Source organism: Ovis aries, chromosome 5, assembly GCF_016772045.2.
Source record: "Ovis aries strain OAR_USU_Benz2616 breed Rambouillet chromosome 5, ARS-UI_Ramb_v3.0, whole genome shotgun sequence".
NCBI classification, from domain to species: Eukaryota; Metazoa; Chordata; class Mammalia; order Artiodactyla; family Bovidae; genus Ovis; species Ovis aries.
In genome coordinates this window covers 66,498,333-66,520,219 of record NC_056058.1, presented here as the reverse complement: position 1 = coordinate 66,520,219, position 21,887 = coordinate 66,498,333, and the positions used below count along the sequence as shown (strand labels likewise).

General features: G+C 42.9%; 1 protein-coding gene across 1 annotated transcript in view; it reads right to left on the bottom strand.

The window, feature by feature from the left end:
• Positions 1 to 6,135: 6,135 nt before the first annotated feature.
• The window catches only part of ITK (IL2 inducible T cell kinase), a 66,229-nt gene continuing 50,477 nt past the window's right edge, over positions 6,136 to 21,887 (bottom strand). Inside the window, exons 9-17 of the mRNA XM_004009019.5 lie at positions 19,533 to 19,615; positions 17,452 to 17,585; positions 16,967 to 17,041; positions 15,192 to 15,363; positions 14,620 to 14,836; positions 13,633 to 13,697; positions 13,424 to 13,542; positions 10,027 to 10,184; positions 6,136 to 8,710 (exon numbers count right to left, since the gene is read on the bottom strand). Of these exons, the coding sequence (XP_004009068.1) occupies positions 8,639 to 8,710; positions 10,027 to 10,184; positions 13,424 to 13,542; positions 13,633 to 13,697; positions 14,620 to 14,836; positions 15,192 to 15,363; positions 16,967 to 17,041; positions 17,452 to 17,585; positions 19,533 to 19,615 (1,095 nt within the window). The 3' untranslated portion in view covers positions 6,136 to 8,638. The remainder of the gene's footprint in view (positions 8,711 to 10,026; positions 10,185 to 13,423; positions 13,543 to 13,632; positions 13,698 to 14,619; positions 14,837 to 15,191; positions 15,364 to 16,966; positions 17,042 to 17,451; positions 17,586 to 19,532; positions 19,616 to 21,887) is intronic.

Genomic DNA, 21,887 nt, shown 5'->3' with positions numbered 1-21,887 from the left:
GCATTCATACTCCTTGGGCTTCCTCTACCTTACTACTTATTATGCTGTGTTGTAATTATTGATATACTTACCTGTATACCACCATTTGAATATAAAATCTAAGAGAGCAGAGATGGTATCTTACTCTCTATTGCATGTTCAGGGCCCGGTACATAACAGGTGTTCTATTATGTAAAATAATAGAAATAATAATAGCAGTGGATTGAATAAATAATTGAAAGTAAAATCTTAGCTTACATGTTGCTTAAAACTTGTAGCTCTCTGTCTATTGTCTTCAGATAGATATACTTCCTATTCAACCCAGGCTGCACCATCAACAGTGAGAGGACCACAGTTATGAGGTTGAGAATTGCTTCGCTGCTTGCAAAGCTGTGGGCCACGTATTGTGGTTCTGTGTGTGGCAACATTGCCTTGTTTTTAGAAAAGCCCTAAGTCAATTAGGACACCTAGGTCTCCGTTTAAAATCCATTGGCAGACCTTGCTTCATGGAAACCAATAGTGGAGCATCTGGAGTGGGCGTAAGAATTAGTTATGAAAATAGGACAGACCCATAGACCTAGAGAATGAACTTGTGGTTACCGGTGGGGACAGAATGGCACAAAAGGATAGTTAGGGAGTTTGGGATAGACATGTACACATTGTGATATTTACAGTGGCTAAACCAACACAGACCTACTGTATAGCGCAGGAAACTGTGCCCAATGTCATGTGGCAGCCTGGGTGGGAGGGGAGTTTGGGAGAGAATGAATACGCATATATATGTGGCTGAGTCGCTCTTTTGTGCGCCTGAAACTATCACAACATTGCTGATCGGCTATACTCCAGTATAAAACAAAAAGTTTAAATAAAAAAGACACATTCCAGCAACAACAACAACAAAAGAAAGGAAACATAAATGTTAATAATGACTAACATTTATCAAGTGCATTATCTCATTTAATATTTAAAATTATCCTATGAGGAAACTGTAACCATTAGTCCCATATTATAATTGAGGTAACTAAGGCAGGCTAGATAACTTGCTCAAGATAGTGAGACCAAAGCTCATGCTTTTAACTTTTAACCAAATTATATATAGTCTTATTTCCCTCCTCCCAAACAGAATCCTTGATTCATTACTGTGTCATCTTATTCGAAAAACATATTTAATACAAGTTTTAGTGACATATGGTATTAAAATGTTTCTAAATCAGTAATAATGTTTTTAACAAAGGAAAAAGGATCTGAGATGGAGAAAAAATGTGAATAAATACAAAAAAAAATCTCCATGTGCAATGAGCTTGCTATAGATTTGATTCATGTAGTTAGCAGGAAAAGAGAAACTTGATGGTCAGTTGCTCAATTTACATTGTCCATTAGATAAAGCCTGACCACTTGGTTAAAATTGCCTCATTTTACACTTGAAAGAACAGGGGCCCAGAGAGGGGAAGGGTTGCCCAAGGTCAGCTGGACTCAGAACCAGGGCTTTTCATAGGAAACTGGGTTGCCTATTTCCTTTCTTGAATCTGAAATAATTTGTTAAAGCAGAGTTTTTAAACAGTTATTGGATGTTTATTTAGAATCAGTCTCTATGCCAAGTACTGTGTATGGATGGGCAAATTTTATCCTCACAAAACCTTCAGAATCCTGTTATTTTATAGGTGAAATATTGGGGGCATCCCCTCTCTTCTTTGCTCTCTTTTTCTCACTGCTCACATCTCACAACTTCTAGAGAACTGGTCTCCCCTGAAGGTCATGCATTTTATGTATAACTTGACAGCAAAGAAACTTTCATCATTATTTAAACAAATACTATTTACAATAATTTTGGATAAGAACTGATAAGGAGACCTCGAGCGTATTCCAGATTTGGAATGCAACAGTGTAGCTGAGGTACAGTGAGTCTGGTGCTGCTGTATTCTTAGGGGCTGGCATCGTGGCCCTATAATCAGCCCCACCAAATGGTTGGGAGCATGGAATTTGGGGACAGACAGGTCTGGCTTCAGGCCTGCATTCTGCCTCTTGCTAATTATGGAAACCATGAATGGTTTTCCTGGTTTACTGAGCCCCATGTGCTGTGCTTAGTCGCTTGGTTGTGTCTGACTCTTTGCGACCCCATGGGCTGAAGCCCGCCAGGCTCCTCTGCCCATGGGGATTCTTCAGGCAAGAATGGAGAGGGTTGCCATGCTTCCTCCAGGGCATCTTCCCAAGCCAGGGATGGAACCCAGGTCTCCCACATTGCCGGCAGGGACTCTACTGTCTGCGCCACCAGGGAGCCCCGTACTCCGCATTTATAAAATTGAGATGATCATGATTGTTTCTCTCCCTTAGGTTCTTGGAAGGTTAAATGAAACAATCAGTGTCACACTCAGCAGAGCCATCATATGTGCTCAAAAATGGGAGCTTTTGTTGTTTTTATTATCACCATGGTTCAAATTCTGACATGATCTCTAGGAAGACTGCAGGATTTGGAATAAGATCTGAGTTCTAATCTCGCTTGTGTTGAGTAGCTCTACAACATCACGCATGCTGTGTGTCACTTCCCTTTTCTGTCAAGTGAGACCCCCTCTTCACCCACTCTTTCATCTCAACGCTGCTGGAGAGATCAAACATCATCATAGATGGGAAAGTGCTTTGAGATATACACACCAGAAAAGCAAATAAATGTGTAGCTTGTCTCAGCTTATAGACATTTGTACTCAAAACGAACCTGAGAAAATGAAAAGGGACCAGGAACTCCTTGGTAGCTCTAGATGGGTGGAGAGGGGAATGAGTAGATGTGAATCTGGATGGTGAGGAACCAGAAGCCACTAAGTTCCTTTAACTGATTCTCCAGCATCTGCTGGCTTTGGGCCCCGAGGTTCCCAGTGCTAACATAGAAATAATGCTGGGAAAGAAGGTGGAATAAGATGTGTTTTTATGCATGTTAGTTTCTCTGGTCTGACATGTTCTTCTAGGTCCTTCTTCTCTTAGGAACTCCCATTTACCCTTTAGGACACAGCTCACATATCACTTCCTCTGTGAAGCCCTCCCTGATCCTTTGTGTGTTTTCACTCTTTCTCTGTACTCACTGTACTGTGATCTCTGTTCCATCATATGACCTCCAGCAGCCTTTTGGGGTCACAGTTGATTTTCATTATTTTGTGTTTATGTTTTATAAAGTCGCCTGATTTACACATAATCTTGTTTTATGCATATTTCTGTTCAAAAACGCCTTGTTTAGTATGTATTGTGGATGTATTTACATTGAATCCACAGTCAGCAGCATCATAAGTCATGCTGAGTGAAATTCACCTAACCCATGTTTACCTTGTAACAGACATCACAGTGTTTTTTCACTTACGTAAGATAGTACCTCAGTTCCATGCTTAAGGGTCATTTTAAACAGCAAAATGACCAATAAAGTGTACACAAGTGCTAAAACTGTGACACAAAACAGACCTCAAAAAAGACACTAGTTTATGGTATGAGCTGAAGTGAGAAGGCAGAGGCCTTGCCTTGTTCAGCCTCAGCTGGGAATGTGCTTGTAGAGTGACTCAAATTTTTCATGGTTCTGAGCATGGGCATGTCATGAATGACATGTGTGGAAAGGCTGCAAGAATTGATTTGGGGTTACAAATAAATCTTGGTGAGTAGGCAGTTTGTAAGTATAGACTCTGCAAATAAGGAGGATCAACTGCATTTATTTATGCGTTGGACTCTTTTTTTCTTTTACTAGCTGAGGCTTCTTTCAGGAAGGTTCGCCTCTGTACTGGATATCTTCTCTTGCTCCTCCAGTCCTATTTCTCACTCTTCTCACCCTGCCTTCTTCCCTGAAGACTGGCCTGTAGACAACTGCACTAGAATTTCCTTGTCCTCTGACTTCCAGAGGACAGAGGGATTGGCCAACAGTCAGCCCCAGCAGATGATGGGGGAAGGAAGAGAGTGGGGCCAGCATATCTATTCTGCAGTTTCCTCCTTGTGATGTTGCCTTGGGCTTCCGCTGTCCCTCACTAAAGGTCCTGTCCTCTCAAGGCCAATTTCTCCAGGTGATTCTGCTTCCACAGTCAAATGACTGCTCCAGTTCCTCATCTTTTTGGGGCCTGGGGATAGTAACTGCTCCTTGGCAGCTCTTTTCCTTCTTGCTACTTCCTGAGGTTCATCTAAACCCACATTGTGTTAAGTAGTTCTTTTGTAATAGGTCCTCCTTGAGTTATCTTAATTTGACTGTGGTGTGTTTGGTCCTCAACTGATAAGGTTTCTTATTCATCATATATGCCTGACACAGTGCCAAGAAGTAGCAGGTGAATGGTAACAAATGATCTCTAAAACTCCTTCTAACAGTATCTGTATGATTCTGTTATCCCAGAAGCCAGTTGCTCATGGTAACTTGAGAAGAATCACAGTCATAGAAGATACCACCACCACCCCCCCCCACAGTATTGCCACCAAGGAGGTGGTTCTGGGGAGTGAGTTTGGTGCACCAAATTTCTAGCACTTTCCTCAAAGTCACTGCAAATAAATATCTACTCTAAGTGAAAATATATGTTCTCTGAATGCAGCTTCAACTCTATCCTCCTCTTCCTGATCAGAGCACCTTTCTGAGCCCCTCAAAAAAATCTATGGCTTCTTCTGCACACACACACACACACACACACACACACACAAACACACACACACACACACACCCTGGCCCTCTTGCTGAATGGCATATATTCTGCCTTTTCCCGAGTGTGGTGGTCTTGTGTGTTGGGAGATCCCAGGCAGAGTAGAGTCTGCAGGATAAATGTTCTCTGAGAAGCAGATCTGCTCATCCAACCTGCTCTATAAGTTTCCTCTCTGGGTCATTTGCCAGTAGGAGTCAAGCCCAGAGGTGAGTTCCACAAAGGACAGTGTGGAAGCCAAAGGCTTTCTCACTGGTCTCTAATGGTCCTCTGGTGCACAAGCTGGTTCCTGCAGTAGACGTGGGCATTTGGTGAAATGAAAGGTACAGGGAGAGCTCAATATACCAGAATTATAATAACCCAGCTTTTATTCCACTGGGATTTTAAGAAGGAGAATAGATGGGCCTTGCTGTTGAACTGTGGCTTATAGACTCCAAATTACATTTCCACATGTCACCCACACAGGAGATGACAGTGAATGAGTATGAACCATAATCTGGTACTAGGAACAAGGCAGAAATCTTTTCCAGATTGGTTTTTCTTCCACCAGCTTTGCCTCTCTCAAATCCACTCACCACACTGGTGCCAGAATATATTTTTAAATGCTAATTTGACCTTCTCTCCTTGTTCAAAGACATTTTTTTCCTCTACAACTAGAATTCCAGTATTTTTTTTTTTTTTGGTGTTTGTGTGTTTTAAAATCTAGGTCCTTGTCTATAGATTTATAGCCTTAATTTCAATTTGTCTACTCCTTTTACTATCCTCACCTTTACTGAGACCACACACACACACACACACACACACACACACACACTCCTTATGCTCCAGCAATGATAAACAGATAATAGCTTCTCAATATGTTTTGTTTCCTCTATCCTTCTACCTGGGAAATATTTGTCTTATTTCTGCCCATTGGCTTGCCTAAAAATCCCATAATTCATCTTTGAAACTGAGTTAGATGTGATGTCTTCTATGGTAGTGCTTCCAAAATTTTAATGTACATATGATCAGATCATGTTAAAATGTAAATTCTCATTCAGTAGATCTCAGGTGGAGGCAGAGAATTTGGGTTTCTTACAGGCTAGTAATGCTGCTGTTGCTGGTCCAGGGACCACAATTTGAGTAGCAAGATTCTAGAAAGTTTCTACTGACATTGCCCTTTGTCTGAGAGATTCCATCTCTTTTTCTGAGCTCTTCTCTACTTTGACCTTATTCCTGTTGTTGCTCTAATTCCCATATTATAATTTTACTTGTGTGTATGTCTGCCTTCTCAACCATACCTGGAATGTAAAGACTGTCTTTTTCATTTTTGTTTCTGCAAAGACAAAACATAGGAAGGAACAAACAAAGGAACATAGGAAGCATTTGATATTTACTTGATGAAAAAAATGTTAAGTGATATATAGTCTTTACTTGTCTGTGTAATGTGAAACTATGTAACCATTATTATTTAAGGAAAACTTTTGGTTGTCTGACATTTGGCTAAATATGGGCCCAGGCTATACATACCATATTCACTAAAATGCACAACTTTATTTGCTAGACCCAGCCTTTAACTTGGTGTGCTTTACAAAGCATAGGAGATATTTGTAACATTTTAATTGTGAATGACTGTACAGTAATAAATATTCACTCTAGTAAAATATAAATACATAGTCTCAAAAGGACACAATGCGGAATCTATCAAATGCATCTACAACCAAAACTTTGCATAGGGGAATTCCCTGTAAACACACGGCACCATTATCAAAATGTGAGGTCGGGGGTGGGGGGGAAGCCAAACAGGCAGGAAGTCCATTTTTCAGAACACTGAGAGGTAAACTTTTGACACGTGTCGAGTTAAAGCCTCAATGAATCTGAGCTTGAACAAGATAATACCACGCAAGGGAGAATCATTCTAAACCATACCACAGAAAATCAGTCAATTCTGATGTTTTCCTTCTAGGCTTGATGTTCCAGAAATCACCTCTAATTAAAGGTTCCGAAAAAGAATGTACAAAATGCCAAAAAAGTAAACAGGGATGATTTTGGATAAGTTGCGGAATGTCATCTTCTGAACGATAGTTTTATCTTGAAGCTACCAGTGTCACGGTAGTTATAGTTAAAAGCTGTGCATCTGCATCACCAGGCAGTCAACATATCACATGATTTAGAAAGCGTTGACTTCAACACCATCCAGCAATCGCTCTGAGAGTTTTATCTGAACACCGTAGGAAAATTAAATCTCTCTCACATCAGGGAATACCCTTTCCCAGAAAGTGTCCAAGAAGACCGCAGCCAGTTCAAAGTTGAAGTGATAATTAAAGGAAGTATTTATACTTCTGCAGGAGAATCTTTTAAAGCCACTTTGAAGCCCATCTATAAAGGGCTTCTTGCAGTATTACTCTGGTGGGTTGGGTGAATCAAAGGGTTAATTACTCCTTTAATAACTCCAAAGTCATTAACTCTAATGAAGGTGAGGATATAGATGAGGAAATAAAGATCCTATTCCAAGTTGGAGGGCTACATCGACAACCACACTGCTCTATACAGGATCAACTTTACTTGCTAATGGTGCCGTGTGGGCTTTTCCCCTCTGCTGTGCTTATCTCTTCTGCAATCTCTTTGACCCTCAGTAGGAGGCAGTATTGAATAAAAATAGAGAAACTGCATTGGCGTCAGACAGAGGTGGGCTCTATATTAACACTTCCTAGCTCTGTCACTTCGGGCAGGTGTCCAAGCTTTTCAAAGCCAAAGTTCCATTATCTGTAAAATGGGAATGATAATAATACCTCACAGTGTTGGTGTGAACTCAGGGTGAACTGAGATTCTGCAGATAAGGCCTGTAGCTCTGTACATTTTCACTTTGCATATTCAGGTGCTCAATAACAAGAGGCATCTTTGTGCATCTTGGAAGTCCCCGACTCAGTACCTGACTCAGTTTCCATCCAGGTGGTTTGAGCAAGAACAGACCTCTTGTTCCTCCCTTAGAATTTAGGGAGACTTGAAGTCTCAACCTTGAAGTTGCAAATCTCTAGGGCCGAAACAAGCTTCAGTTTCTCTACCAGGCCACAGTGCCTGGCACAAGTCTGCACTCTGTTGGTGAGGATGGAAGAATGCAGAGAGGGGTCTGATTGTTTACAGAAGCCATGGTTCCACCCCCACCACTGCCCCCCAACCCAGGATGCTGCGGAAGCATTCGGCATGAAAGGGGAGGCAGAGTCACCTGCTTGACTTGGTACTAAAGATGAGCATCCAAGTGGTAACAGCCTAAGGCCTTTTCTTGTACCAGGTAGTTCCATCATCTGATGCCCTCTTTCTGCCCAGACGCCAGATATCCAATGCTCCAGCAGTGAGATCAGAATTGTTCACCCCAGTCCATCATGCTCTCTTCAAGGAGAGGGTAGCAGTGTACTCTATGAGTAAAACCTCACAAAGCTGCTTCTCAGCATATCCGGTCTCTGAGGTAAGCAATTGTTCCATCATCTTCTGAGGCAGGAAACTGTGGCTGACAGCATCACAGAGGCAGAGCTTACTCTTTGTGACTTTAATTAACTCATTAGTTCTCCTTGAGAAATTGTCATGCTCCTTGATCATCTCGCCCCATATTTTGGGATTCTGTATTGCTGGGTCAAATAAAGAATCCCTTGACCATGAACTTTAGATGCATGTTTAAAAAAATAATGAAGGTAATAATCCAGGGTCCTACACCATCTCTCCCTTCTCTAAGAAGTGCAAGAAGTGTTGCCTTAAAGCTGTTGATTGAGGTTTGTGCATTACGCAGAAGAGGCTGGAGGAAGGGTAGGGACATCACTGCTGCTCTGGCCCCGCCCCCAGTGCAGTGGCTGAGCCTTCCGCCTGTGGCCTGGCGCCAGCCTCTAGCAGGCTGCTGCCTCCGTGGCAGTTTAGGGACTGGCGCGACAGGCCAGTTGCCTCTGGGGAGTCCTGGGCTGGTGGCAGCTTTTAATGCTCTGTGGAGGGAAGACCTCCTTCCCCTACTCAGGATCTGTAGCCCGTGGCCCAGCACTGAGTCTCTTTTAAAGCCCCAGTTCTGCAATTTCAGCCAGTTGACTCAAGAGTCTGGAGAAAGGTGGCCGGTCTTCTGGTTTCTAGGAAGAGAAAGAAAGGTTATTCGGTGATTTCCTTGTACTTGTGTGTCATAGCTAATTCCAAAGCAAACCAGCATTAAACTGCAATACTTTTTACTTATTTTTAAATATGCTTCTGTATATGTTGTATTTGACAGCATTGTGTCTTAGTTGTTAACAGCAGGCATTTTGGAATCAAAATATGGCCTGCTTTTGAATTTCAGCTTTTCCACTTAGCTGTGTGACCTTGAATAGGTTATTTAACGTCTCTGAACCTCAGTTTTTTATCTGTAAAATGAGGATAATAATATTATCTATCTCATAAGATTGTTGAGAGAATGAAATAAAGTCATATATAAAACGTAACATAAATAAGCGCTAAATAGCATCAAAAAATAAATATTTGGGTATAAATCTCATAAAATGTGTATAGGATCTATACTAGGAAAAATATGAAATTCTAAAACAAGATATCAAAGAAGATCTAAGTAAATGGGAAAATATTCCATCTTTGTGTATAGGAAGACTTTATATTGTTAAGATGACATTTGTTTTCAACTTGATCTATAGATTCAACACAATTACAGTAAGAACCGAGCAACTTATTTTGTAGATACTGACAAAATGACTCTAAGGTTTATGTGCTGTGCTGTGCTTAGTTACTCAGTCATGTCCAATTCTTTGGGACCCCATGGACTGTAGCCCACCGGGCTCCTCTGTCCATGGGGATTCTCCAGGTAAGAATACGGAATGGGTTGCCAGGCCCTCCTCCAGGGGATCTTCCCAACCCAGGGATCAAACCCAGGTCTCCCACATTACAGGTGGATTCTTTACTGTCTGAGCCATCAGGGAAACTCCTAAGGTTTATATGGAAAGGTAAAAGACTCAAAATAGCCAACACAACACTGAGCAAGGTGAACAAGGTTAAAAGACTGATACTCCTCGACTTTAAGACTTACTACAAAGCTTTAGTAATCAAGAGTCTGTGATGTTGGTGAAAGAATAGACAGATAAATGGAGTAGAGTTAGGATCCCAGAAATAGGCCTACACAAATGTAATCAAATCTACCCCTTCTTCCTCTCTGACAGTGTGTTGATGGCTTGTACCATTATATTGCAAATCAAATAATATATAAGATCTCTGCCAGCTCTTCTAGAGATAGGGAACTCCTTCTTCCGGTAATAGGTGCTCAACGTCATTTTCTTGCTAATCTGTTTTGTCACCCCTACTGCCTCATCCTCTGAGAGGGCTCCTTCTTTGGGGGATGGGGGCAGACCCTGAAGTTACAGATTATAATGTGAGGGACGGAGAAGGGGGAACCACTTCCTTTACTGACCTCTTTCCAGCAATGATTCATGATCTGGTAGACATGCTGGGAGGCCAGTCGGGGCTTGTATAACCGAAATCCAGTGGTGATGTCTTCTACCACCTCTGAGTTACTGCGGTTTTCATATGGGATTTTGCCTTCACTGAAGACTTCCCACATCAGCACACCTATGAGAAATAGGGAATCAAAACAGGTAGTGATAAAGTTCATAAATAACAACAAACTCACATCTAGAAATCACAGACCCTTTGAAATTGAAATTTGAGTCTCTACCACCAGAAAGTGCAATGTCAAACCACCTAAGCCTTACTGCTGCTGCTGCTGCTAAGTCACTTCAGTCGTGTCCGACTCTGTGCGACCCCAGAGATGGCAGCCCACCAGGCTCCCCATTACCTGGGATTCTCCAGGCAAGAACACTGGAGTGGGTTGCCATTTCCTTCTCCAATGCATAAAAAGTGAAAAGTGAAAGTGAGGTCGCTCAGTCATGTTCGACTCTTCGCGACCCCATGGACTGTAGCCTACCAGCTCCTCAATCCATGGGATTTTCCAGGCAAGAGTACTGGAATGGGTTGCCAAAGCCCTGTACTATTTCTGAAGAACAGAGATTTCCCAAATGAAGAATGTTCAAGCTCAGCCCTTAGTTATATCTAACTCAAATGCTACAACTAAAGTTTGCAGGGGATGTAAGCTCAACTGTCTACACATGATGTAGATGGATGGAGTAAATGAAGTCTGCATAACAGGGACTAGTGAGGACTGTGGAAAACCAGAAGTTAAAAGTTCTGTCCCCAAAGGGACAGCTGTGATTTAGCTCCAACAAGAGTAGGGCAGTTGGGAATGGGGGTTCAGGATTGCCACATTTGTCTGATTTACTTTAAAAGATAAATCATAAATTGGTAGTTTAAAAATGCAAACTCAATTTGATTAAAAAAATACTGTGTTAACTGAGCAAAACTCTTCAAGTTGTCTATTTTTGACCTCTGATTTAATCACTTTTCCTTTTCTGCCTTCAGTAGAAATTACACCCAACTTTACTATGTACTTAAATCTATTCATTGGATGTCACAGTGGGAACAGAGCTTGCAGGTCACCTAATCCAGTAGTTTTCAAAACAGAGTCCAGAGAACTCAAGGGAAGAATTTTGATTCTTCCATTTGATTCAAAATATGATCCCTCAAGTGTCTGAAGTCTTGAAAAATCATGTCAGAAATTTGTCCCAGTGGCAGATCCTGGGGCCCAATCCTGACAATTGGATGAGAATTTCTGAGGGAGCCTCAAAAGTGCCTCGGGAGTTTGGGGAGATTCAGTAAATAAGGCTATTTAACACCCCAAGATGCCAGGATTTCTAGTGAGCTTTCTTTGGAAAATGGGGGTTTGCTGCTCAAAGCTGGCTGGAAAACAATTGCTTTTATGCAAACCTTGTAATGCACTGAGGAACTAAGTACGGCCCCAAAGAGGATAGTTGACTTCTTTAAAATAGCGTAGTTCATTAGGGCAAAAGCCTTAAAATGCGTGACAAAGGCCAATGGCCTTGAGGCAGGCAGCGAGCTCTCCTCCCTCCACATTTCTGTTTCTCAGGGTTGTCACCCCAGTTTTCTCACCCTTCCTACTCTGCTTCCATCAGTCAGCCTCATCTTTGGACACTTCAGATGACGCATCCTAGGAAGGGACAGACTCTAAGCTCAATCCTCTAATTATAAAATGCAGCAGCAAAGTCCTAGGCTGACAACCTGTGGCAGAATAAACACCATTCCGAGTCAGTGGGTCAGTGTGACAAAGTGGCCATGGCTGCAATCGTTTCTTTATGGAACAACTGGCTTGGTGCAACATAACCAGCTGTACCCAGGGAGAGTGGGCACACCCTTCCTAGTTGTATGCACTGGGGCAAAGAGGATCTGAGGTTGCTCTAGTGCAGTTTTATTTCTTCTGAGTTCATTCTGTACCTTCAGTTTGATTATCAAAGTCATAGCTAGGCCTGTTGAACAGAGGAACTACTTTAAGGAACAATTTTTGTTGTTGTTGTGGTTTCGTAGCTAAGTCGTATCTGTCTCTTTTGTGACCCTGTGGACTGTATCCTGCCAGGCTATGGGACATTAAATCCCTCTGTCCATGGGATTTCCCAGGCAAGAATATTGCAGTGGGTTGCCATTCCCTTCTCCAGGAGATCTTACTGACCCAGGGCTCAAACCTTGGTCTTCTGCGTTGACAGGTGTATTCTTTACCACTGAGCCACCTGAGAGGTCCAAGGAACAATTTAGAAGGACTCAAAATAAACATACCACTTGGCTGGTAATGGATATTCTAAAGTACTGAAGAAGACTAATTAGTTCTTTTCCTAAGGGATTTAGTCTTCTCCCTGGTTTCTACTACTAGTCAATATACTTGGCAAATCTTCCCTTCATACAGAATGACAACATCAAACTCCAAACCATTCCTGTCCAAAGTAGAATCCTTACACTCCAGATCAAAGAGGTTGTCCAGTACAGTTTTGTGCACACTTTAATATGCACAGGCTATGATTTACAAAGACATGACACTTCCAGCAAGAACATTTAGTGCTTCTTGTCACATGGGCATCATTCATTCTTTCATTCATGCCCATCTGCACTTATGAGAAATCGAATTCTTTACCATGGCCAACCAATTTCATGGCCTACATTTCTCCTGCTAAGTCAGTACTCCCTTTTCTTTGGACACACCAAACTTTGGCACTTGCTGCTGCCTTTGTTAGGGACACTCTTTCCTGGATCTTCAAATGGAGACATCTTCCTCTCATCATTCAGCTCTCTGCTCAACAGTCACAGAGAATCTTGGAGAGGCCTTCCTGGATGGATCCTGCTATTTAATACAGATCCTCCCTCCATTATAGTCTCTCTTTGCCCCATTACTGCTTTGTTTTTTACATAGCACTTGCTTACTACTCCCTGACTTGACTTTACACACATATTTACTAGCTTGTTTACGTGACTGTTATCTCTCCTTAAAACTTGGCTCCAAGAAAACAGGAGTCTTTTCTATCCTATGTAACAATGCTTTGTGAGCACCCAAATTAGCCCCTGGCATGTAGTAGATGCTAAAAAAATCATTGTTGAATGAAAGGGAAATAAACTCACTGAGGGTTAAATGTGGGAATAAACATAATGTTGCAAAAAAACATGGTTCCTGCCCTCCAGGGACTCATATTCTAATCTTCTGACTCCTCCATCTCTTGATCTCACAGCAGCTGTCATCAGCATCCTGTTTTCATTTTTATTTTTACCCCCATTTCAAAAATAACCAAGAATAAATACAACAATGAGTCTGCAGACCCTCACTGGGATGCCCTCACCATCCCAGCAATTGGACAAATGAAACAACTGGCACACAGTCCCAGGTTGTGTGGGTGTGGGGCCAGAATGACACTTACCAAATGACCACACATCTGACTTGCTGCTGTAGCGACTGAAGGAGAAGACTTCTGGAGATGCCCACTTCACTGGGAATTTGGTGCCTGTGGAACTGGTGTATTGGTCATCAAGGACGAACCTGGGAAGAGAGAGGAGAGAGATGGTCCGAGTGTCCTGGGGGCCTGCGTCCCATTCCTGAGACTTTGCTGGTACCACATCCCCATGTTACCTTGTCATCCCAAAGTCGGACACCTTGATGACTTGGTTTTCCCCAACTAAACAATTCCGGGCAGCCTGGAGCAGAGACAGGCAAACAAAAGGGAAAAGAAAACTTGGTGAGTAATCAGTAATTAAGGAGTCTCCTATAATCACAGTGCTTTGCTTATATGGGAGCAATAAGGAGCTTCACAAATGTTAATTAAGCATCACTAGTGCGCGATGGAAACTGAATGCGTAAGCTCTTTTTATCAGGGTGAGTAAATCTCATCTTTCATCTTCATTCCTGGGATCCTAATCAAAAAAGAAATCCATGGTGTTGTGTAACCAATTATAAGCTCCAGTGCAACCTGATGTGAATCTTAGGGATGGTATGGAGAAGCTGTCATCCATTTGACTAAAGTGAGAATGTATTGAGGTTGCTAATTCTCTTAAAACTATTCCTCAATGGGGAGATGACATGGTCCCTAACTCACATCACAGAGTCTTGGATTTGAAGATCCCTTACTGATAAAAGATCCAGTGAGTCTTAAATTCTAATGTGCCTGCAAATTCCATGGGGTAGACATGTTAAAATGAATATTCCTGCGCCTCAACCACCAGAAATTCTGAGGTTGGTTCTAGGATCACCCCAATGCGATCCTGATAGATCCTTGGATAACATTTTAAGAAAGCATGTGCTTGTCAACTTCTCTCATTTTACCAAGAGGATGTGGAGACATAGAGAGGTTAAGGAGGAGCCGCTGTTAGCTTCATTTTGGAAGAATGTAAACTCCAACTTAGAGAGTGGAAGTTAGAGGTGGGGCTGGGAATAGAGCCCAGAACTGAGTCCCATGAGGCTCTCCCACATGGGTGGAGGAAGGAAGAAGTTGCAACGGGGAGGAAGAAAGCTTGTGCCTTTTTATTGATTCGTGCCGTTCCCAGACTTGGTAGTTCTGCATTTCAGTGGGACATGCCCCTTTACCCTGGACTTGTAGGGTTTTGCCCTGCATCCTCTTACCAAGTCTCTGTGGATGACACACTTCTCTTCCAGGTAGGCCATGCCCTCACATACGTCCAGACACATGCCCAGCAGGGTCTCCGCGGCAAAGAGCCCCCTCTGGCTACGCAGGTAATCTGACAGGCAGCCGTGTTCCATGAACTCAAACACCAGGCAGATGGGGGCCTGTTCCAGGCATACTCCATAGAGCTGGACTAGTTTGGGGTGAGAGAGTTTCCTGGAGAACAATGGCAAGAGTTGAGATGGTCTAAATTCAGTTTCCCAAAATACACTCCCTCCCTCAAACAAAAATGTCTCATTGAGCTGAAGAATGGCGCGGACTCAGCTGGTGTGTGTGAGGACAACGAAGGTCAGTGTGACTGGCATGCATGGAACCAGAGGAGAGATGGGTAGGAGATGAAGTTAAGGAGTGGGCAGGGCCAGACCATGGCAGGCGTTCTAGACCACAGTGAGGAGCTTGGTGTTATTCTCCATGCCATAGGAAGCCATCGCTGGACTTGGGCAGGGAGGTGGCATAAGACGACATTAGAATGGTATTGAAAGATCACAGTGCTCTCTGTGTGGCCACTCACATCATGACTTCAGCCTCCTCAATGAAGTCCTCTTCTGACATAGCCCCTTCTTGAATGGTTTTGATGGCCACCTTGTCCTTGTTGAGCCAGTAGCCAAGATGCACCAACCCAAACTGCCCACTGCCAATCTCCTGCACAAAAGTGAGCTCTGAGGGATCAATCACCCATTTCCCTGGAACAGAAAGAGAGGGTTTTCCAGAGTTGGCAAGCAGTAGATATGAGGTATAGGACTACCAGGAAACTATACTGCTCTATATAGAATGTTAGACTATCGTTAATGTAGCTCAAAGATGGCAAATGGTATAAGCCCTCATACTTAGAACTATAGATAGGTAAAATTATCTTTTTCCCAAATAATTACATAGAATGTGCACTGAAAACCATGAAAAAATGTGTGTGGGGACGATCACATGGAAAGAGGACGGAGGACGGCATTAGTTGAGATATTAAAGTCAATGAAAGGGTTCTAAGGTCCCAATCATCTCCTATACCTAATCGAAAATTGTTCTTGCCATTTTTCATGTAGAGCAAGTTTTATTTGAATTGGTCATTCATTCATGCATTTATCCATCAAGAGCATCCATTTTGTAGACAGCACTTGTTAGGCCTTAGCGGAGGTAAGGCAGTGGATTCCAGGTGGAGTGGTACAGAGGTGCAGGCCAGCACACGGCCTAGCACAAGGCAGGCTCTCAACAAATGCTCAGCAAGTGAATAAAAGGGATCTGAGTCTCAACCTCCATGCTGACAGAAATGAATGGGTTCATAAAATACTCTCTGGGCTTCCACCCAGCATGAACACATTAGGATTCTACAGGTATTGGAGTTACTTTGTTTTTGTCAGGAGGCTGAGGGGCACTATCCTCTCCTGGCGCTTGGTCTAGTACCATAAACAGTTCAGTTTCTACCTCTCTGAGGCAGAGACTCAATAGGAAGCAGTACCAAGAACCCACAGTGTGCAGACATGGCGCTGGTTACAGATGAGGAGCCCACAGCGACATTTCTCAAAGTATCACCCTCTAACCCCTGGTGTCAGAATCACCCAGGGCACTTGCTGAAAATGCAGCTCCAGGACCCAACTGTCAGGGATTGCGTTTTGGTAAGTGCTGGGTTGGGGCTGGGAGTCAATACTTTTCATAAGCATCCTAGATAACTTGAATGCCCACCGAAGTTTGAGGACCACCAACATAAAAGTTACAACATGAAAGTTACATCAGCCTTCTCCTCGGCCAGCACAGTTGGGATCAGGGTATGTTTGCATCCCCAAATGCCTTCAGGTTCCAGGCAGAAAGTACAAGGGGGTGAAGCGGTTTCATAGGGAAGGAAGGAAAAGTAAGGTCCATGGCCCTGGAGATGTATGCCCTGTCTAAAAGCATTCAAAAAATTTTAACACAGTGCTATGTGGACACACACTTCTGGATGCTGCTAGCTTATAGCACCTGCAAGGGACTGATAGCCAATAAACCAGATGATACAGAAGTTCTAGAAGATAGGCAGGAACACAGTGGTGTAGCATTGGTTTCTCACAGCACTGAGTGGAATGCTCTGTACAGAGCAGGTGGTCAGCGAACACTTCATTGATATGACCTAGATAAATGTGCATCTGTCTATCTATCTATCTTACACACATTGTAAATGTTCATTTGTGTATACCATCTCCAGATATATAATGTACTTGTTTAATGATCATTTTAAGTCTGGGGAAGTCCACTCACAATTTGCCCCAGACCTTTAGGGGTGTGAGTGCAAATGAATATCATTCCCAAGTGCACTCTTACCATATCTCAGCCCTGCGGTGACTGGGGCTTTCTGCCTCCAGGAGCAAACTGGATACCGGAGTCTAGTGACCAGGCCTGGGTTGATTAAAAAGTGAAAGACAGTTGTTAGAACTTTACTGAAGCAACCATCTGAGTCAAATCACCAGGAAGAAATAAGTGTAATCCAATGCAAGAGCTATTTTTATTCTGGAAAAAAAATTCCAAGGCCACAATCACTGATATTACACCTTCCCTGAGAGGACCTGTAATATCGCAGGTGGGTAGGTGGTTGGTGAAATCTCATGATTCCAGCAGCAAAATTTGCTAATGGAAAATATGTAATCAAATATTTGGCATCCTTTGGTATTGGTATAAATCATTACCGGTATAAATCATTACTGGTATAAATCAAACCGTAGTTGGTTTGTCTGGAATGATGGGTGTTTGTCACTTTTCTCCATGTTCCCCTGCAAGGGCCCCCCTCTGGCCTTGTCCTGAGAACTCACCTCCTCCGTTGTGCTGGTGATAATTGATGAGGATAGGGATGGAATCAAACACATACTTTTCAGCCACGTAATATCGCTTGGGGTTGTCATTTGTTTCTTTGATGTGATAATGCTTTATACAGGGGTTGTTCTCACTTAAACAAATGAGACATGCAGTGATTACTAAGAAGCAATGTTTGCACACAGAAACATCTGTTGGTAGCAGCATCCTAGTAGCTTAGCCTTTTACCCTCTCACAAGCATGGCAGATATCTTTTAACTTTTATGTCAGTCTTGACAGGTTGGCCCTAAGTGGTGTATGAAGGAAGATTCTGAGGGTGTGTCTGGACCGTTATGATTGGTTCCATGATGGACTGGTGATGTTTCTCCTCAAACCACAAAATAGGGGAAGGTCTTGTATCCATCCCCCATGGGATGGCATGTTTGCCTTCTCTGCTGTGTGGATTTAACTAATCATCAGCATATGTTCAGAAAGCATCTCAGCCCCTTTGTACTTATTTGACTGCATAGCAGAGCTAACATAGCTGCCTTGACTGCCATTCATAAAAGATCTGCTTGCCAGGTTGGCTTCCGAGAACTTGGGTTTCAAAAGGGCTTCCACCGTTCTCTCACTGGTAAGGATGTGTCTAAATTGTTTACATAAACAATGAGGTTTATGCTCAACGTTTGCTTTTCTTCTGGGAGTCTGGAATTTTGCTACGTGCCAGGCAGAGGGTACCTACATGACCAGCCACCAGTGAAAACTTTGGGTGCTGAGTCTCTCGTGAGCTTCCCTGGTGACACCATTTCACACTGTTATGGCACTTGTCGCTGGAGGACTTAAGCACATCCTGTGTAGTCCACTAGGAGAGGACTCTTGAAAGTGTGCATTTGGCTTTCTTTGGGTTTTGCCCCACGTGCCTTTCCCTTGTGCTGCTTTTGCTTTGTATGCTTTCACTGTAAAAAGTCTTAGCCTTGAGTACCACCCTATCCTGAGTCCTGAGCCTTCCTAATGAATCGCCGAATCTGGGATGGGCTGAGGGACTCCCAGCACAGACTTCATTTCTCATTCTTCTCCCATCATCCTTTTGGAGTCCCCGGTCCCCCAGCTATGGCAGAGGCATGGCCCCTTGGAGATGGGCATTGCCTTCTTTCTCAACCTTGGACAGACCCTTCCTCTTCACCACCTGGCTACACCCTGCTCTTGCTTCAAGTCTTGCTGAGGTCCTTCATCCTCCAGCAAGTATTCCCTGCATTGTGTGTGATGCTCAACCATGTCCGACTCTGCGACCCCATGGTCTATAGCCTGCAGGCTCCTCTGTCTGTAGGATTTCCCAGGCAAGAATATTGGAGTGGGTTGCCATTTCCTTCTCCAAAGTGTTTGTTCCCTGAGGACACCTTAAAAATTACTTTCCTCTTACTGGACTTTGGTCATTGCCACACTGCTTAGTTCTTACTGACTTTCTAGATAGAAAAGAATTTGTGACCTGGCTAGGCTTCTATACAGTTTTACAGAGGAGACTGAGGTCTGAGGAACATAGACCAGCAGTGAGGGTCTTGCAGTCAGCCAGCTGGAACATGAGGGCAGCTTGACCTCTGGTGTTGCCTCAGAAGGAGCCTTCAGCTCTGTGTGTGTGAAAGGAGCATAGTAATACCTGCCTTTGGGGCTTATTTTTGTTGGAAATGACCTATAAGGTTCTTTCACATAGTAAGGACTCAATAAATGTGGGGCAGTTTTATCAGCAGAGCCAGAACTAGAATTCATTTTCTCTTGCTTGCAAAGTATCTTTTTTGTTATTCTTTCGGTGAAATTATAAACTTGTATTAAATACAGGACTAGCTATTTCATTTCATTAGAGCTCTGCACTCAAGGATGCTAACTGGGGCAAGAACCTGGCATTCAGGCCCAGCTCTGTCATTTTCCAGTTAAGTGAGTTCAGTTATGTTGTTAATCTCCCTGGCCTTGGTTTTCTCAGAGGGATCAGGGACAATGCACTATTTCTAAGGACCCCTCTACCTCATCCACTGTCTGACATTGCTGTGTGTGGCTTGGTGATCACCTCAGTACCATCTCTCCCCACTTTGCTGAGTTAGTACCATACCTTACGTTGGCCTTGGTGAAAACAGACACGGTGTACGTCCCTGGAGTCCTGGAATCTCGCACCATAAAGGCTCCTTCTTTGCCCTGGAATGGTTAACAAGGATGAAAAATCAGTGATCCCAGGAAATCAGGCTTGTGTATCTAGCTCCACTTTCTTGCCCTTGAAAGGAGGAAATACCATAGGCCAGCTTGGCACAAAGCAGCCTCTCAGCAGTAATGGCTACCGTTTCACATATTCTTTCAAGAGACATTTTTTTGAGCTCCTGCTGTGGGTCCAAGACTATTCTAGTGATGACAGAAACAGTAAACAGAGGCAAACAGATACAAATTCTGCCTTCCTGGGGCTCATTACAGATATTATCTAACCCTGACCACAACATTGCAAATTAGATGTTGTTATCCTCAATTTCCTGATGAAGATGCTGAGTGCTGCAGAGCTGAAGTGATTTTCTCATGACCTACAAATGTAGGGGGCAGACCTGGAGTTTGAACCTTGAATGTGGTGGGTGAGCAAAACCCTTGCTCATTCTACTAGTCCATGGTGCCTCCATTCAACAAATGTTAGAAGCCACCTGTCCATTCCCCACAAGGGCACAAAATTTCTGTCTAGGAAGATCCATCCGTTCCTTAGTGGAAATATATATTGTAGACCCTTTTTCAAGTGCTGATTTTGCTGCAGGGCAAAAGGAGAAAGAACATGAAACTGGTGGTTGCAAGAGGGAAGTGCAGAGAAGGGGGAATTCTCCAAAATATGCCTTCTGCCCCACTGACAGTTTTGCCAGTGCTGATGAAATAAGTACAAACAAATGGAGACACCAGTTTATTCCATCCTGGTAGGACCTTTAAAAATCTTAACTCTGATTTTGAGTACTTTGTGTCTGACGCTCTGTTCCTAGCCAGCTGTCAATCTGTGCTGTGACATTTGCAAAACTTATTTCTGGGGGTGGTTCACTTAACTTAGACATAGTGAGGGCCGTGAGTGAAGGCCAGAGAGAGACAGAAGCCTTGTGAGGCAGGCATATGCTTGATATACATGGAGCAAAGTATGTACAGTTTGAACAATATTAGGCCCTAATCCCAAAGGTGAGTCATCTACACATAAAAATAATACACATAGGTTGTTATACTAATTGTTTGAATCCTATAATCTCAGGGTTAGAGAAGATCCCAGGAAGGTTTTCTACCCCCAAATTATCCCAGCCTCAGTACTATGGACATTTGGGGCCTAGTATTTCTTTGTTGAGGGGACTATCCTGTGCATTATGGATGTGTAGCAGCATCCCTGGCCTCTATCAACTGGATGCCAGACATTGTCACATGTTCCCTTGGGGACAAAGTCACCCTTGGTTGAAAATCACTGATCTGGCCTATCCCCCTGTGCCCCAAACTTTATTGATGATCACAAAATCAAGTGAAGAATCTAAAGCACAAAACAAGACAAAGAAAAACAATGACCACAAGCAGGTGACCATGCTCCCCTTGATACCTACACACTTAGAATCTCCAGGACTGGGACCCTGGGGCTTGAACTTTTAAAAGGTTTATGGACATTCAGATTTGGTCTCTACTGACTCAACCAAATATGCATTTCTTACTTTAACCATCCTGATGAGTAGTCTCTGTCTTTTGAAAGAGCACTCATAGTTGGAAAGCTCATCCTCACACAGAAATGTAACCTACTTCCTTTGACTTGGCCCTGAACCTACAGAAGAGCATGTGGAGGGGACAGTTGGCCCTTACATCATTGTGCGTTCCCCAAACCTAGAGTTTTACCCCATAAACTCTCTGAGTTTCCCCAAACTCTTCTCTCTGCTGGGAGTTTCAAGAGTCTATTTTGAAATTTGAGGGTGGTGGAAGGTAGGGGAGTTGGATGAAAGTGGTCAAAAGGTACAAACTTCTAGTTATAATAGAAATTTGGGGGACATCATGTACAATATGGTGACTGTAGTTAACAATACTGCATTGTATATTTGAAAGTTGTTTAAGACCTTAAACGTTCTCATCACAAGAAAAAAAATGTAGCTATGTGTGGAGATTAATGTTAACTACACTTATTGTACTAATCATTTTGCAATATATACATAAATCAAATCATTAAGTTGTATACCTTTAACTTATGTCATCTGTCAATTATTATCTCACTAAAACTAGAAAAAGAAAGAAATTTGAAGCTGACACCTGACTCTTCAGGTCTCAGTTTTACCCTTGACCTTCCTTTCTCAAGGTTGTGGGGTAGGGCTGCCCTATGTTACCTAAAAGCAGGGGAAGAATTGATGAAAATATAGAAAGCTACTACATTTCTTTTCTTGAGATGTCATAGTATTTGAGGACAGTACTAGTATTCTGTCTTTGTACA